The sequence below is a fragment of the Lagopus leucura genome, unplaced genomic scaffold, assembly GCF_019238085.1.
Source record: "Lagopus leucura isolate 7727_CA_CO unplaced genomic scaffold, USGS_WTPT01 Super-Scaffold_100066, whole genome shotgun sequence".
In the NCBI taxonomy this organism is placed as follows: domain Eukaryota; kingdom Metazoa; phylum Chordata; class Aves; order Galliformes; family Phasianidae; genus Lagopus; species Lagopus leucura.
Window position 1 is genome coordinate 500,047 of NW_024962310.1, and position 15,875 is coordinate 515,921.

The following is a 15,875-nucleotide window of genomic DNA, read 5'->3' on the forward strand; positions in this document are numbered from 1 at the left end:
TCGGTTCTCCTTGCAGGGCTCTGAGCTCGTTTTCCCCAGTGATCTGCAGCACACCTGGAACTCTCAGCCAGTTCCTGTGTGCTGACGTTGGTTGGCAGCCCAGCAATCAGCACAGCATCCTCAGCCTGGGGGGGTAAGGAGGATGAATGTGGTGGAGCTAAAAGAGTATAACAAAGTAGACGGTCCTTTGCACCTAAATTTAACATGACCCACGAAAAAAAGATGTGTATATATTTGATTTCCCATTGAAGTCTTCTTCTGGTCCCAAAATCTTCTCTCCTTTGACTGGCTGTGGACAGCAGTGATTGTTTGTTAAGGCTGGAAGACAGAAAGCAAAATCTCTACCTTGCTATTGCCCCTTCTCATGGAACTGCACTCTTATGTCAGAAAGTAACCAGGGATCCAACAGATGTGAGGGTATGGTTAAATCACAACAAAAATGGGAAACGCATCTTGAAAGACACAGACCTCCTGAAAACCTGATGATTCAGATTATGGCATGCACTGAGTTCCAGCTCAGCTTAATTTGGCTCAGTGAACCTGCAAAGTACTTTGCAGGAAGGTTTAGATCATCCACCACCCCCATTTGCTATGTACAAATGAGGAGAAATTCAGTGATGCAAAGTTGGGGAAATGCATTATCCAGGGCTGTGATCAGTTCTCAGACTTGATTCTTGCACATGATAAGCAGTAAGGAAGCCAGCACATCCAGGTGGAAGCAGAAGTATCAGATCTGCTTCCATGGATTCATTTAAAACCTATTGGAAGTTCTATAGCAAATCTACCAACCCCCACCCAGACACTCAGCCCTTTTGTTGCCTCTTTAGTTGGTACCTCTGACTTTCCTTCCTTTCTGCTTGGGTTTAATACAAAATAAAGGCTTTTACACACCAGGAGACGGTGGAAAACCTTTTCCAAAGCGGTAAGAAAATCCATAGAATTGCAATGTGAGAAAACATTTTCTAAAGCAGCTTCATTGGGTCTGGGATGTCGTGGAGCTGCAGGAGCTGAGGTTCCTGTCTGCCTGCAGTAAGAGTGATATTAAAGCTCCACTTTCTGAAAGAGGCTCCCACTTTATCAGATTTTACCTTGTTTTCTTTATAAACTGTTTAGTCCTGGTGCTTGGCCAAGCTTCCTACTTGCCAGCAAGACTCCAGTGCTCAGAGAGGGGAAGAAGTGAGTCATCCCCTTACAGCACTCCATGTTTTCTGAATGGAGCCCTGTGGGACTTGCGCTGTTCTTTGCCAGCCAAACTGGCATGTGGTACACTGCAAGTCTAAATATACACAAATACAACGTGCTTTATATGAAATTCGTTTTAAATTTGCCTTTCCAAAGCTGTTTGGATTCAGTAAGTGGTGTTAAATTCTTTTTGAAGGCTCAGACGAAAAGGAGGGGGGAACAATATTTTTGGCTTTAGGAGGATTTCACTTAAGATGGGTGTGGGTTTGGTGGTGCCTGAGAAATGCTGCCACCTCTCATGGAGCAGCAGTGGCCTTGAGCATGCCAGCATGGGCACATCTCAGATGTTCAGGCCAGCAGAGCCAGGACTCGGAGCTGTTCTGGCTCTCTCCTGTCTTACAGGACCTGTGACGGTCTGAAAAGTGGTGTTTAAGCACGAGTGGGCTGTGAAACCCGAGTGTCTGTGATGTCCTCATCTCAGAGTCAGTCTTCGTGTCTTGTAGATGAAGGTGGAAGTTTTAGAGCAGGGAATTCCAAAATCCATGCGTGATTCCCTGGTTCCCAGGAGTGCCAGCAGCCCACGCGTGCCCTCTCTCCCCAGAGAGGAGCAGAGGGAGCTGAACTGTGCTCTTTCCAATGCCTGTGTGCTAAGAAACATTTCCAGTCCTTCTCCCGGGGCACAACATGTGGTGTACCAGGAAAGATGTGCTGGGAGGGACAGAAAGGCACTGGGCTGCTGCTCATTCCTGTTCTGTGCTCCATTTCCCATCTCTAAGATGGTAAGGCACGAGTCACCCCAACTCATTTCCCCCTCATTACAGAGAGAGACCTTCATGCTTTTCTGTGGAGGTGCAGCAAACCCCATGCACTGCAGATCCCCTACATAAAGACAACCCCCCGTGGCTTCTCCTGTTTACTCCAGCAAAGAATGAAGTGATTAATGGGATCAGAACATCTCTTTCCTCCCCAGGATCCACAGAGAGGCACAGCTGAATAAATACCCCATGTTATTGTGGGCTGCTTGGCTGGGGGGTTAAACTACAGGTAGCCAAGAGCGCTGCCAAATGTATTTATTGCCACACTCTGCAACCAGTAACAATCCCACAGATGAGAGAGGGTCAGGAAGGTTTATAGGGATGAAGTGACATTCCCAGCTTCCCTGTGCTGGGGTGCTCTGGGTGTGGGATGAGGGATGGCTGCATGGGATGCCCTTCTGTTCTCCAGCAAGTGCGATTAGATAAGGTCTAACACACCCTGTATCTCCCTCAGTGCAGACCCTTACAGTGATTTCTTGCTCTTACACAGAATTTTTTGCACCCCTCTGAAGTGATAATCCATTTTGCCTAAGAAGTTCTGCAGGTTTTGAGTTCATAACCCTACGGGACAGTAAGAAAAGACCCTATTAGGGCAGAGAGAGTTAAGGGTTAATACACTCTGCACTTAACCAACATCTGAGGACGATTGGGTTCAATCAGATGCTCTTCTGTATCCCCGTGAATACGGTGGTTAAAGGAACACCAGACCTCAGCTCCATATCCCACAAGGTTTTAGGTTTTTCCTAACAGAGCACCACTGCCTCAGATTAATACAAGACTGTCTGTGTGACACCTCTCAGCCAAAAGGAATGAGATGTGTGCTCTGGAAGGAGCAGAAGGGAAGTTTGGTCTCAATCTCTGTTAGTGCTTTTACTGCCCGTGTGTTGTTTCATCTGAATGCCAGCAACAACAACAGAAAGAAAAAAAAAAGGGAGATTAAATAAAGAAGAAGGAAAGCAAAGCAATGAAAAGGGAACAAACCCAAATCTTCAGGGTGTGTGTAGTGATAGTGCTTAGGTCTCAGAGCAGCACACTATCAGGAGACAACGGCTTCCTCTCCAGCAGATTGGTACTGAAACAGCTGCCCAGAGGCTGTGGATGCCCCGTCCATCCCTGGAGGTGTTCAAGGCCAGGTTGGATGGGGCCCTGGGCAGCCTGGACTGCTGTGAAATGGGGAGGTTGGTGGCCCTGCGTGTGGCAGGGAGTTGGAGATTCATAATCCTTGAGGTCCCTTCCAACTCTGGCCAACTCTGTGGTTCCCAATGGTTTCATGCTCAATAGAGTGCACAGACCCGCAGAGTGCACAATAGATGCATGTAGCTGGCAGTCTTGCACATAGAATGTCAAATCACTGCCATTGATAGCTGCTGTAATGACAGTGTGGTGCATTTGCTGAGATGAGGCGCTTGTAGGGTTGGCTGTGGGGCTCCAGTTCCCAGCTGGGATTTCCAAGCTGGTTATCTCTTGGTATTGGAGGTCCCCAGTTTGCATTTGTCAGTGGTTGCATTGGGCTCAAATGACTGCATTGCATGCAATGAAGAATGGGACACAGGGTTAGGAAGGGAAGAATGGAAAAGAGGTGTAACTTGGAAAGGAAACATATGTATATATATATATATATATATATAAAGGAAATCAGAATAAAGTGGAATCAATTCATCATCTCGTTATACGTGTTTAACCTCTGAAGGGAGTCTGAGTGCCTTGGGTTTGAAAACAGGGCAGCTTTTCTGTGCTCCTTCTCTCAAGCCCACAGAGAAAACAAGGCTGTAGATTAAGGATGCGGAGCAGAAGCATGGGGAACTCACTGCAGGATCCTAAAGAGAGGGCTGCACTGCACAGCAATCTTGGGATCAAGCTCAAGGTTCCTGAGTGATGGAAAACACATTTGACAGGGCTGCTCTGGGAGCTTGTTGCTAACGGGAGCCAGCTGGGGAGCACAAACAGAGGCACTGCAACCAGCCCAAATCCCACCTTCCTCTGAAACTTCCAAACCTCTTTTTTCCTGTCGGATTCCAGACAGATGAAATTTTCCTGGCGTGGACCCACTGCTGGCAGCATCTCGGAATCGTGATAAGTCAGAACCCGTGGGCTGATTGACAGTCTGGGAAGAGAAGGTGAAGGCTCTGCAGCCCAGATCTGGCCTCATCTGCCCCCGTTCCGCCTCCTCTTTCAGGTCTCTCTGTGCTATTTCTCATTTTCTGGAAATCCCAACTTGAATTTGATTCCGAAGCTCGGTTGATACTGTTGTTTGTATGATAGTGTCAGGAGTGAGCGCATTCCTCGGATCATAAATCATCTCCACCTGACCCCAATTAATTGCAGACCCTGCGTTTCATTGCTCTCAGCTCTTGGTAGTCATAACAAATGAGGTCATCGTGTCAGTGAGACACCACAGCCGACACCACAGGCAAAGTCATGGGGGACCCCGATCCCATTGTGTGAGGGAACGGGCCATATTCCTCCCATTGCTTCCTACAGAAGAGCCACAGGCTGACTGGCAACAGAGTTAAAATGTATAACACATATCTTTAATGAGGATGGATGAAAAGCATTTCTCCAAGTTTTATTTGTATTTTGGAACAGATTGAATGAGAATCCGAGGCAGCCAGGTGACCCATCTTGCATGGAATGATCCAGTGGCACGTGCCCAAGCAATGGTGCAGCAGGAAATTCCAGAGAATTTTCTTATAACTCGGTGTTTTCACTGCTGTTTTTATCAATGCCATTTATCTTGCTTGTTTATTATTGTCATAAAAGCCCAGTAATGGTGCAGTGATGGCAAGCAGTCGGAAATTCCATCCCTGCAGAAGGGCAATTGGTTCCCTTCTTGATGGCCCACCAGCAAGAGCAATTGCCTTGAAACCTCAGAAGCCTTCTCCTTAAAAGGCCTGTGTGATAAGAGGAAGAGATGCTCGAAATTGCCATTGGGAACGACCTGCCATTTAGCCCTGTTGTGTACCACTGTCTACTTCTGGACGGTGTAACATCATTTTTTATCTGTGAAGACTCAAAGCGTTCAATGCGATGAGCTCATCCTATTTCTTGGCATCACCTCATCTCGATTCTGGCACAGACAGAATGAAATTTCAGCAGAGAAGACAGTAATCAGAGAGGTCATTTTTCTCCTAAAAATAATGCTAGTCAAGCTAGCCCTAAAAAACTAAAGGAAAGTGAAAATTCCAGCCAAGTTTCACATTTGAAGCTGTGTACAGATTCCAAATGCAACATTATTACCCTTGTGTTTTCCAAATGGTGAGTTATATTCTTCAGATATGTAAAAAGCAGTGAAGGAAGGGTGGCTGTTTTTCTCAGTGCCACAATGCTGATCTCCAAAGCATGAGTTTGTGTCTTACAATCCATGCCCCATAGCTTCATCCTCAGCTTCAGGTGCAATTTTCTGCCCTGCTGCTCTCTCTGCTTGTTGCTTGTGCCGTGGGGAAGCTATCACAATAATAATTAATAACAGAAAGGAATGGTTGTGTACCATCAATAGTGAGATGCCGTGGGTTAGGCTGACCTCAAATACAAGTAGAGTTGCTCCTTGTGCTTGCCATCACATTAAGAAGGATGCTGCTGCTGATCTACCATGTTGGGTCTCCAGAAGTCCTGGTTCCATTCCCAGTGCTCTTCCAGCATCTCATATTTGGAGGGTGGCACTGCAGACTGCTCTATTCTTGAAGTTATCTATTTAAGTTGGAGCCTTGTTCCAAGCAGATCTGGAGCTCACCCTGGAGAAGAGGAGGCTCAGGGGAGGCCTCATTGCTCTCTATAACTTCCTGAAGGGAGGTTGTAGTGAGCTGGGGGTCGGCCTCTTCTCTCGTGTCATCAGTGATAGGACCAGAGGGAATGGTTTCAAGCTACGGCAGGGGAGATTCAGGCTGGACATGAGGAAGTATTACTTTTCAGAAAGGGTGGTCAGGCACTGGGATGGATGCCCAGGGAGGTGGTGGAATCACCAACCCTGGGGGTGTTCAACCCTGGATGTTGTGTTGAGGGACGTGGTTTAGTGGGAGCTGTTGGGAATAGGTGAACAGTTGGACTGGATGAGCTTTGGGGTCTTTTCCAACCTTGGTGATTCTATGATTCTATGAAGCCTTGTGGTAACACCAAACCCACAACACCAAACACAATGGGTGCCACCAGGACGCTTTCTGCTCTTTGTTTCCATGATGGCTGTCTTAATGAACACTCTACTGGGACCAGGCAGCTTTTTCCAACAAACCTTACAGAAGCACAAGAGCAGGAAGATTTTGCTTCTTGCAGTAGAATAACTTTTTCCATGCCTCCTTGTCTAGCCTTGGAACGGTTGGAAATGTCTTCTCAGTGTGTGCATTAAAGACTTCCTGCCTGGAGTGTGCAAAGGACTCTGAGCATTCACAGGATATTAAACAGATTCGTAATGGAACCCAACAGTATAAACATGTCTTCAGTGCAGACAGGAATGCCTCAACCCCTTACGTCGTGTAATGTAAAACATACCCCAGTTGTCTGTCTTCTCTTCTGCAAATAAACAGGGGGAGAGATGTGTTTAAAGTGTTCTCCTGTGAGACAGATAATTTCTCATCTTGCTCTTTCGTTCTCTTCTGAAAACATGTTTCTTAAGGTGAAACTTTATAGAACTTTATAGCTTTAACTCAATCCAGTTAAATTAGGGCTGTTGGAGTGGCTTGATACGAGCCTGTTTTGTTGGTTCTGTTAAATGAGAGGCCTTATTTTACAAATTTTGTCATTTTTCATGGTGGAAGGTGCAAGATAGAGCATAGGATTTGTACAAATGTGTCAGGAAATGCTGAAATGGGTGCAGGTCTGTGACTTAGAGTCTCTGCTAACTTGGAGAGCTGAAAGGAGGAAATGGTGCTTTCCTGATGTCTCTTCCATCTACAGCTTCAGTATAGCATACTAGTATACATAGTATAGTATAGCATAGTATAGTATAGCAGCTGATGCTCAGCTGCTGACAAACTGCCACGAGGAGGAAATGCTGTGTGTGTGGCAGTACAACTGTGGGGCATTGGTGTCTTCCAATGAATCAAACCCTAAAAGCTGCCAGGCAGCCTCGGTGCCAATTCAGGTGTTCTCTGTTTCTTACAATAACCCAAAAGCTGCAGAAGGAGGCTGGAAAAACTTCTATTTTTTTTTTTTTTTCTTTAAAAAGGAAAGATTGAAACATGACTCAATGCTCCGTGGTATGAAGTCACCACTCTCTCTGTTATTCACTCCCATTATCTCTTTGCAATCTGTTCCCAACGGGGCTTCCGGGCAACCAGCTGCTGACCCCTGTGTAAAAGTTATTAAAACAATAATAATAATAATAAAAATTGCAGTATAGAGGGAGGGAGCAGCGGGGTAGAAGTCTGGTGGTGGATGAACACCCTTCCTTTGTGCAGAAATTAAAACAATGCAGCATTGTGCAGGGGAAGGATGGGGATAGGAGGGCTCTGCAGACACCTGCCCCAAACAGAGCTGCAATGGAAACTGCCCTGTTGTAATTCACAAATATGGGCTGAAAGGTAATAGCTCAGTGCTGGGATTGTTTTACAGCCACGCCAGGCGAGCTCCACTCAGACAGAAGCCCTTCTACTGTAATCACTGAAAGAAAATGGATTTCCTGTCTATCTGCTTACAAGTGCTGCACGGATCCAGTGTTCAATCCGGTCTCTAACACAGACATATAGTATTTCTTGAAGGGGCAGTGCACCATCCCCAGGGGAAGGGGATTACCCAAAATACAAGATAGTGGCTGATGAAACTCAATAGGAGCACTGCTAGAGGAGGGGAAGAATACAGAATGACAGAAAAAATGGTGTGTCTGCTCCATAAGCTGCCCTGATCCACTGTGTGTACTGGGCTCCCTGCATAGGGAATTGGGCTGGATGCAGAATCTGGAAGCTTTGCTCATGTACATTATGACCCACTCAATGTCTCTGACTGTAAAGTGATTACTATTATGATTTGTGAGTTTTCCAGACAGTGCAAACAAAGGCTTTGGTTTTTTAGTCACATAGGGGCTGTGAGGTGAGGTTTAAGGGCTCTGCTCATCATCTCTGATGAGGGGAACTGGAGGAGAATCCCATTCTTGCACGGCTGCTGGGCATCCCACGTGTGTTTGGGGTCAGCATGAAGTCTCTGTGTCCCAAGTGGGAGGCAGTGAGTCACTTTTTGGGGGCTGGCAGGGATGTGAAGGACTGCTGGAAGCTGTTGGGAGTGCAGGAGTGGGGAGAGGGGACAGAGTGCTTTGGGTGCCAATAGCAGCGTGGCAAAGGGGGTTGGGAGGAGCTCTGGCCACTCCAAAGACCTCTGCTTTCATGCTGATAATGGTGATTTTCTCCTCAAAGAACACTTTGCTGTTGAATGTGAGATCTTTGTTTCCATTGCTCTTCTCATGAAGGTGAGCACAGTGCTCACAGCCTAAGTGAGGGCTTTAGATGTCACCAGCCCAATGCATTCAGATGCTCAGTGGCACTCAGGGACATGGGTCAGAGTGCATGGTGGTGGCAATGAGTTGATGGTTGGCCTTGATGATGTCAGTGGTTTTTCCCAACCTTAACAACTCTATACTGTGGAAATGTTGTGCTACATGAGACTGGGCAGCTCTAGAGATGTATAAGAAGTAGTTGATCTTGCAGGGCTTGCGTTCAGACCAGATATTTCTGTGTTAAATGCTCAGACCTCTGATGCTTCTGTCCCAGCTCTCTGGCCTGATGCTGATGTTTCCAGCTGAGTGTTTCTGCAGCCTCCCCAGAAACGTGGTTCTCTGCCATCTGGTGTGTGTTAACCTTTGCACTCCTTAGCAAAACATTAGGCTTTGCTGGTCATATGATAAGGTGTATCCAGTGAAGAAAGAGAAATGGCAAGCTAGGTTTTTTACATTACATTGATGGAGATTGTTGCTCGTACAGTGCAGCAGCATCTCAGCAGAGGTTAATGCCATGGTGTGATTCCTCCATACCCAGAAAGTAATGGATTTAAATGGTAAGATAAGTGAAAAACATAAAATGAATGCAAGAAGCCGAGCTCAAGACTTGGCCTCAAGGGGTGGGAGGAAAGAGCTTCTAAATCCAAAAGAATCCACGCAATTGCTGTTGTGATTGGTAAGAAGGAGATGCCAACTATGAGAGCTGCAGGGCGATGCTCACATGGCTCTACAACTACACATCCATACATCTATATACATAAAGTCATATAAACCCCCTGCAAGGAGCCCCTTGGAGGAGTTGGAGAAGACATCACAGCTTTTTTGCATGACAAACAGCCAATTCAAACACCTTTGCTGCTGTGCTGCACGCCTCTTCTCCCCACATCTTTTGCCTTTTGTGCTGTCAGGGAGAAGTCCAAGCAGGTGGTTTAAGAAAACATTAGCAAGGATATGTCATAGCCTTGCAAAAGTGTTTGAAGGGAAACGGAGCTGTTGCTTCCAATTTTTCACTTTGCTGCCTCCATGATGAAATACAGCCATCTCCACTTAAGTAATACCTTATGGAAAAGGAAGTGTCGTGTTTTTATTGGACGCCTTTTATGACTGGCCTCGGTGAAAAGTGCAGTTGTGAGCAAGTCTGCGCTCCTCCAGCCTTTCACCAGCTTGTAATCCCACAGAGGAGGGCTCCTTCCAGGCAGCCAGATTTGCAGCAGTGGGAGGTGTGGGGCAGGGAGAGCTGCTCCACGTACTGCAGTGATTTCCAAAGGCTGATGCCACTGTTTGCACTCTGAGAGCATTTCACTTGGTCGAGTTTCCACCGAGGCTGGGCTGCTCTTTGGATGCAACCAAGTTCACATCTAGCTGCAATGCCCTGCAGGGCTTCACAGGGATGTGATAAACCAGGAGGAATTTCCCCACCAAGGTTCTAACTCTTGGGCAGCTGCTCAGCTCACAGCAGTGAGTTTGGGATGTGTGGGAAGGATGGGAGCTTGCGTAGGGTCCTGCCTGCTGGAGGGCTGTTGGGTGGGTGTGCAAAATGCTTGGAGGGTGTTGTTTAAAATGCAATTGTTTCAGTCCATCAGTGACCAATAGAAATAGGTTTTTTGTGTGTGTGTGTTTTTTTTCTTTCTTTTTTTTCCAATTCAAAACAAAAATAACCAATGCTGTCACTCCCTGGCTGCTGCTTTGCTGCTTCTGGTGATAACGTGCGAGAGTTTATTCTGTCTGCCTCAAATGCCAAAGCATTTGGAGTGTTTAAAGATGACCTTTATTGCTCAGTTCTGAGAGCCCTTGGAGGGTTACCAGCTGATGCCAGCACGAAAGCTGCTATGAAGATCATCATTTGATAGCACAGTCACCTCATTGCAGGGCACAGCCAGGATCGGCTCTGCTGACTGCTAATTACTACTAGCTGCAAATCTACTTAATGACAACAGTGACTCTTGTAAAGCTTCCCTGACACACCTGGTTGAATGGTGCACTGCATCATTTCCTTGGGAAAACTGTAATGTCTGACACTATTTTGACCTGAAAGGATTTGGTGGTCAGAGGCTTTGATGCCCCATTGCAAAGCAGCTGGGTTGCAGATGAGCAGATGGTTCGGGGTGAGAGCTGCCCAACACAGCACAAGATCTGGGTTGTAGTTATGGGTCAGTACCCAGAGAGACCCCACTGAGTCACTCCTGTGAGAATTAGGTTGCTATACACTTCTGTTAGCAGCTACCACGAAAGGGAAGATTTATTATTATTGAGTAATGACTCTTTCTGGACCAGGAGCTGCTGCTGGTTTGTTGGTCACCAAGAGCCTCCAAGTTTTCATCCCCAAATAAGCAGCTCACAAACTTCCAGATCCCAATGAGTGTTGCATGAAATTGGATTAAGAGCTCATAAGGAAAAGAGGAACTCAATTCCAGCCCTGTGTGCCCACAGAATGGATCAGGTGTTGGGATAATATTGGAGTCATCCACTAAAACAGCTCTTTGATAATTTGTTTTCATCATGCAGATACGCAGTTTTACATCCAGCATATCTGCAGACCAGGTTAAAACCTAACAAGAATGCATTGCAGTGAGGTGGAACGAAGATGTTCCAAACATGCCATAGCTGCAAATAATGGTTACCTTTCAAGTATCTGAGAATACTGAAACTTGTGTTTAATAGCCATTCTACGTGATGCCAGTGTAGAGTTCTGTTTGAAATATGGTAAAGTTGCATTAGAATACATTAAACAAAAGGACACAAGATAAGGGAACAGGCACTATGCTTTCCTAAAACATAATCATTAGCTATATTACAGGTTTGGGTTGAAAGAGGACCAGTGTGCAAGGGAAGGAGTGTTCAGGTCTGGCTGCTGTGGTCATCCTATGCTAGAAAACTGCTTTTATGCACTTCTTAAGCTTTGAAATTGGCTTTAAAGTGTCCTGGGATTCAGTCAGACCCTTCCAGAGATGGAGATGATGACATATGGAAGCAAACCAGAATGGAAGGATAAAGATGAGGCATGGGCTGTTTGGTAAGGGCTGCTTTGAGTGTGGATGTGAGGAGAAAATTGTTCTCAGGAAGAGAGGTTGGCTATTGGCACAGCTGCCCAGGGGGTGAGGTGCTCCCATCCCTGGAGGTGCTCCTCCCCATGTGGGGATGTGGCACTTGGGGACATGGTCAGTGGGCACGGAGGGATGGGTTGGGGTTGGACTTGGGGATCTGAGAGGTCTATTCCAACCTCAGTGATTCTCAGAGCCCAAGTCCAAGTGAAGGATGAGCAAAAGCGACCAGGGAAAGGCTGGAGGTGAACAGAGCTGTATAATCACCCTCTGGCCTCTTTCTAGCTGATAATTCACATTTTCTGAGCATTTGGGAGCCTGAACAATATTATTCCTGGTGTACATACAGTGGTTTTTATCTTTTTCTTTTTGGGCTCCTTTTTGTGAAGGTAGCCCTATGGCAGTAAGAGAGTTCCATTCACACAAAGCTCAAAGTCCTGCTCTCCATTGCCTTATTTTGTGCTTTCCATTTTCCTCCGCCAGCTCTGGCACTGCACACCTCTCAGTCTGTGCCCCACAGGGCCACCAAACGGGGCTGCAGTGTCCTTCTGCAGTGTCACACCCTCTCCAAGCATCTCTTTATGGCACTACTCAGAGCTGGGGGATGTGGTGGAATCAGCATCCTCTGCATCAGGCTCGGGGGGGGACACCGGTTGCCCACCCTTAACGCGTTTCCACTTCATCCTTCTGTTCTGGAACCACACTTTGACCTGGAGGATGAAAAGGACATAACGAGTTATTGCCTCCAGCAGGCTGATACCTGTGTGTCAATAGATGTATTTTGTGGAATTCTAGAGGAAAAAAAAAACAGAAGGAAAGCTCCCAGGTTTAAGTGCTCCCTATCCAGTGAAGGTGCTCCAGGCAGATTTTCAGAGACCAGCAAGGGTAGCACAGTGCTTTGCCTGGAATCCATCAGGTATACATGGCAATCCAACAGGCACAGTGCACCCAAATGCCATCTGACAACCACTCCATCCAGTCTGATCCGTCAGGATGTTTAATTGGCTTCACTTAACTGAGCAATTCCTACTCTACCCACTGAACTTTGATAAGGAAACTCTGAATGAGGTCACAGTGAGAGGACAAATTTTTGCCCCCAGAAAACTCCATAAAAGTGTTTTTTTCTTCCCTCATCACCACACAAAGCTGCCTGGCCCAGGAATAGCACGTGTATCAAATGTGTCATTCCAATAACCTCATGATAACTGGAGGCTGGTAGCATCCAGATTCTATCTATAAGCTTTGTACAAATGGCTCAGGAGGTGTCCCAGATGGCTTTTTTTTGTTTGTTTAGAGAAGCAGAATTCCAGATATTAACTGCTTACAGAGATTTTTTGCAAATGTCTTTTAAAAGAATGTGGAGGTTTCATGTTGAAATCAGAGAATCGAGAGGTTGGAAAAGACCACTAAGATCATCGATTCCAACCAACCCAACACTGCCGTGCCCTCAGAACAATATCCTGCAGAGTGACAGACCTCTGTGCCATTGCAGAAGCACAGCCTGGAGTATTACAGTGTTAGGGAGAAACAACAGGGGATGGGGTTTGAGTACCTGTCTCTCAGTGAGGTCCAAGTTCACGGCGATCTCGTATCTCCTGAGCCTTGTCAGGTAATTGTGATGGGCAAATTCTGCCTCCAGCTCCCTCAGCTGCTCCTTGGTGAATGCTGTCCTCTCCTTCCGTGACCTGCTGCTGCCTTCTGCCTTGCTGCTGCAGGGCTGGCTTTCTAAGAGGCAAGCAGGCGTGCAATTTGCAGTTACACTGACCTGTGTGAGTGTGTGCCCTACAGAGATGTCAAAGCGTGTTGTGTCCCCTTGGGCTCAGCACTGTCAGCCTTTGCTTCGAGGGGTGAAGTTGGGATGGGGTGCATCACTTGAACTGCAGGAGGAAGGGCCGAAGTGAGCAGCAGGAGGAAGGAAGCTCTCACTGCATCCACTCAGCACTCTTGATAGTTTCCTTCCCTGTGCCTTTCACTCCATGCATGCACATTGCTGCTCCCCTGATTTTGGCTGCAAACTGAAGGCAAAGGGAGCATTTTGCTGTGAGCACAGTTTGTGATGCAGTATGAGTGCATGGTGCAGGGGGAAAGGAAGGCTGCTGAGTGAGCACGCTAGGCTAGCATTTAGCCTGGGTACATTGGGAGGGGGGAGAACATGGGAAAATGAGCAATGCTGGGGAAGTGGCATTCCCTGACTCAGCACTCAGTTCTGAAGGCGTTCAGCTGCTTCTAAGCTGAGCAGAAACCATTGGGCAAATGGCACTGAGGGTGTCACTCCTCTTCATCTCCAAACAATGTGAATCATCTGAAATAGGCTCTGGGAACAGAGCAGGCAGTGCCCCACTTGGTGTTGTTAGGGGATGTGTGGCGCACAGGCTTACAGTTAGCTGGCAAACTGCCTTAGGGAAGATGCAAGGACCACACAGTGCAGGATTTGGGCATTGCAGAGGGGGGCTGCTATCCCTCAGAGCAGCTTAAGCTCAAGCATGGGGGTCACCAATAGTAACGCAGGATGTTTGGTCACTGCAGTGATCCACAGGCCTGGTGGAGGCACCTGGTGTTTGCTATTCTGCAAACCACTGTCAGTGCAGCTTTTCCCTCAGCAGAAGGTGTAATAAAAATCTGAAGTATCTGCATACTGTTGCTTTCTCCCAGTAACGAAGAGTTTGAGGGCAGATTTATTGCAAATCAAGTAGTAAGATGGATTTTGCTGTCACACGGGGCGTAAAATCCTGAAAGCTCTGGGGAACGTTGGCCAAGTGAAGTGACTTCATGGGGAGCTGATTCGTTTGGCAGCCGACGACAAAGTAATAACCAGAAGTAACTTCAGTGGGCACCTCATGGAGTGGAGCACTCGGGGTGGTGACAGATGGAGCTCTGCCCCCAGATCACTTTAAATTGCTGAGGGACTTCCCTGTGCTTTTCTTGCTCAGGTTTTCAGTTGCTACCTGCCTTTATGTGCTGCTGTTTATGCCATTGTGGCTGTTAATGGGACTTGCAAGCATGGAGCACCCATGCATCCAATGTCATGACTGAGCAAAATTGTCTGAATCACTATTTTATTATATATAATTACATATTTCTATTCTATTTCTTGCTGCCTTATCCTTCAGCTCATGCCTTATCTTCAGCTATATGTATGGATGAAGTTGGGGTATCCAAACTGCCCATCTCAAGTTGGCCATTCTCAACAACATTCAATGTAAAATCGGAGAGAGGTGTTTCTTGAGGCTCAACCTCCACCCAGTGGGCATCCCAAAACTTTCAGTGCTTATCTTATGGTTCTAAAGGCTGATTTGATTTAGGGTTGTGGGTTGGAGTTTCCTTACTGCTTGAGCGGTGTTGCTAGGTCTTCACTTGGTAGTAAATGAAAGATGTATTAAACCCAAAGTCATTACAACACCTTCCAGCCTCTTTAATGCTGTAATTACAAAGAGCTTTTTATAAATGGTTTGCTAAACTGTGCAGCATCGAATAGAGGGGTGAATACTGATGGCTGTGGCCCCCGAGGCTCCCCCAGAATCAACTGACATCTCCAGCTCACTGCTGTGCCTGGGACACCAGGGCTGAAAATGGCATCTAAATAATGGATGCTGGTAGAGGAAGAGAAAGGGATGTGTGTGCTCACACGTGAGGTCTTACAGCAGATACCCCCATTGCTATCCCAAAGCAAAGCCTTTCTGTAGCTGCTCTGAACCTATCAGTGCTTTAAAGAAAGTTTTAAGGATTTAAGAGCATTTTGATCTTTTCTACATCTGAGAAACATTTCCATGTCTTGGCTTTCAAACCGTAAAGTGGGGATGCTGGAAAATACCCCCTGCTTCTCAACATACTGCGGTTTGCAAATGAATACTGTAGCAAATATATGCATGTATGCATCTGAATCTTAACAGCTTCTCTAGGAGAATGCACTGTTATGCATTTTTCACATATCTGGAGAATTGAAATAGTAACAAACCAGATGTCATCTGTCTGAAATTCTTGAACGCTGTGCTGCAGGAAGAAGGTGGTTTGTTGGCAAGGATGGCACAATGAAAACTGTGATTGTTTTCCACCTTGCTGGGCATTGTGCTGGTGGGCAGTTCCAAACCTCAGGGTGGCATTCCCAGCTAACATGGGCAGCTGGTGGGATCTCAGCCCTTTGATCCCCATTCTGTCACCCTTGGACAGCAGCAGTGGAGTGGAACTACCATCCTAGGGCTCTGAGCACAGCATGGCACTGAGTTGGCACCCTGCTTCTGCCTAAAGGGACGGGTTCAGCTAATAAGGAACAAAACCCAAACGCCAAAGGTCATCAAAGGACAAGCAACTTCATTTCCATTGAGATACTGTATAGCTTTCCTCAGTCAAGAATTACAAAATATTTTCCCCATCCATCCATCCATCCATCCATCCATCCATCCATCCATCCATCCATCCATC

General features: G+C 46.7%; 1 protein-coding gene across 1 annotated transcript in view; it reads right to left on the reverse strand.

The window, feature by feature from the left end:
- Window positions 1-11,867: 11,867 nt before the first annotated feature.
- The window catches only part of MEOX1 (mesenchyme homeobox 1), a 4,588-nt gene continuing 580 nt past the window's right edge, over window positions 11,868-15,875 (reverse strand). Inside the window, exons 2-3 of the mRNA XM_042886965.1 lie at window positions 13,009-13,181; window positions 11,868-12,166 (exon numbers count right to left, since the gene is read on the reverse strand). Coding sequence (XP_042742899.1) covers window positions 12,044-12,166; window positions 13,009-13,181 — 296 coding nt within the window. The 3' untranslated portion in view covers window positions 11,868-12,043. The remainder of the gene's footprint in view (window positions 12,167-13,008; window positions 13,182-15,875) is intronic.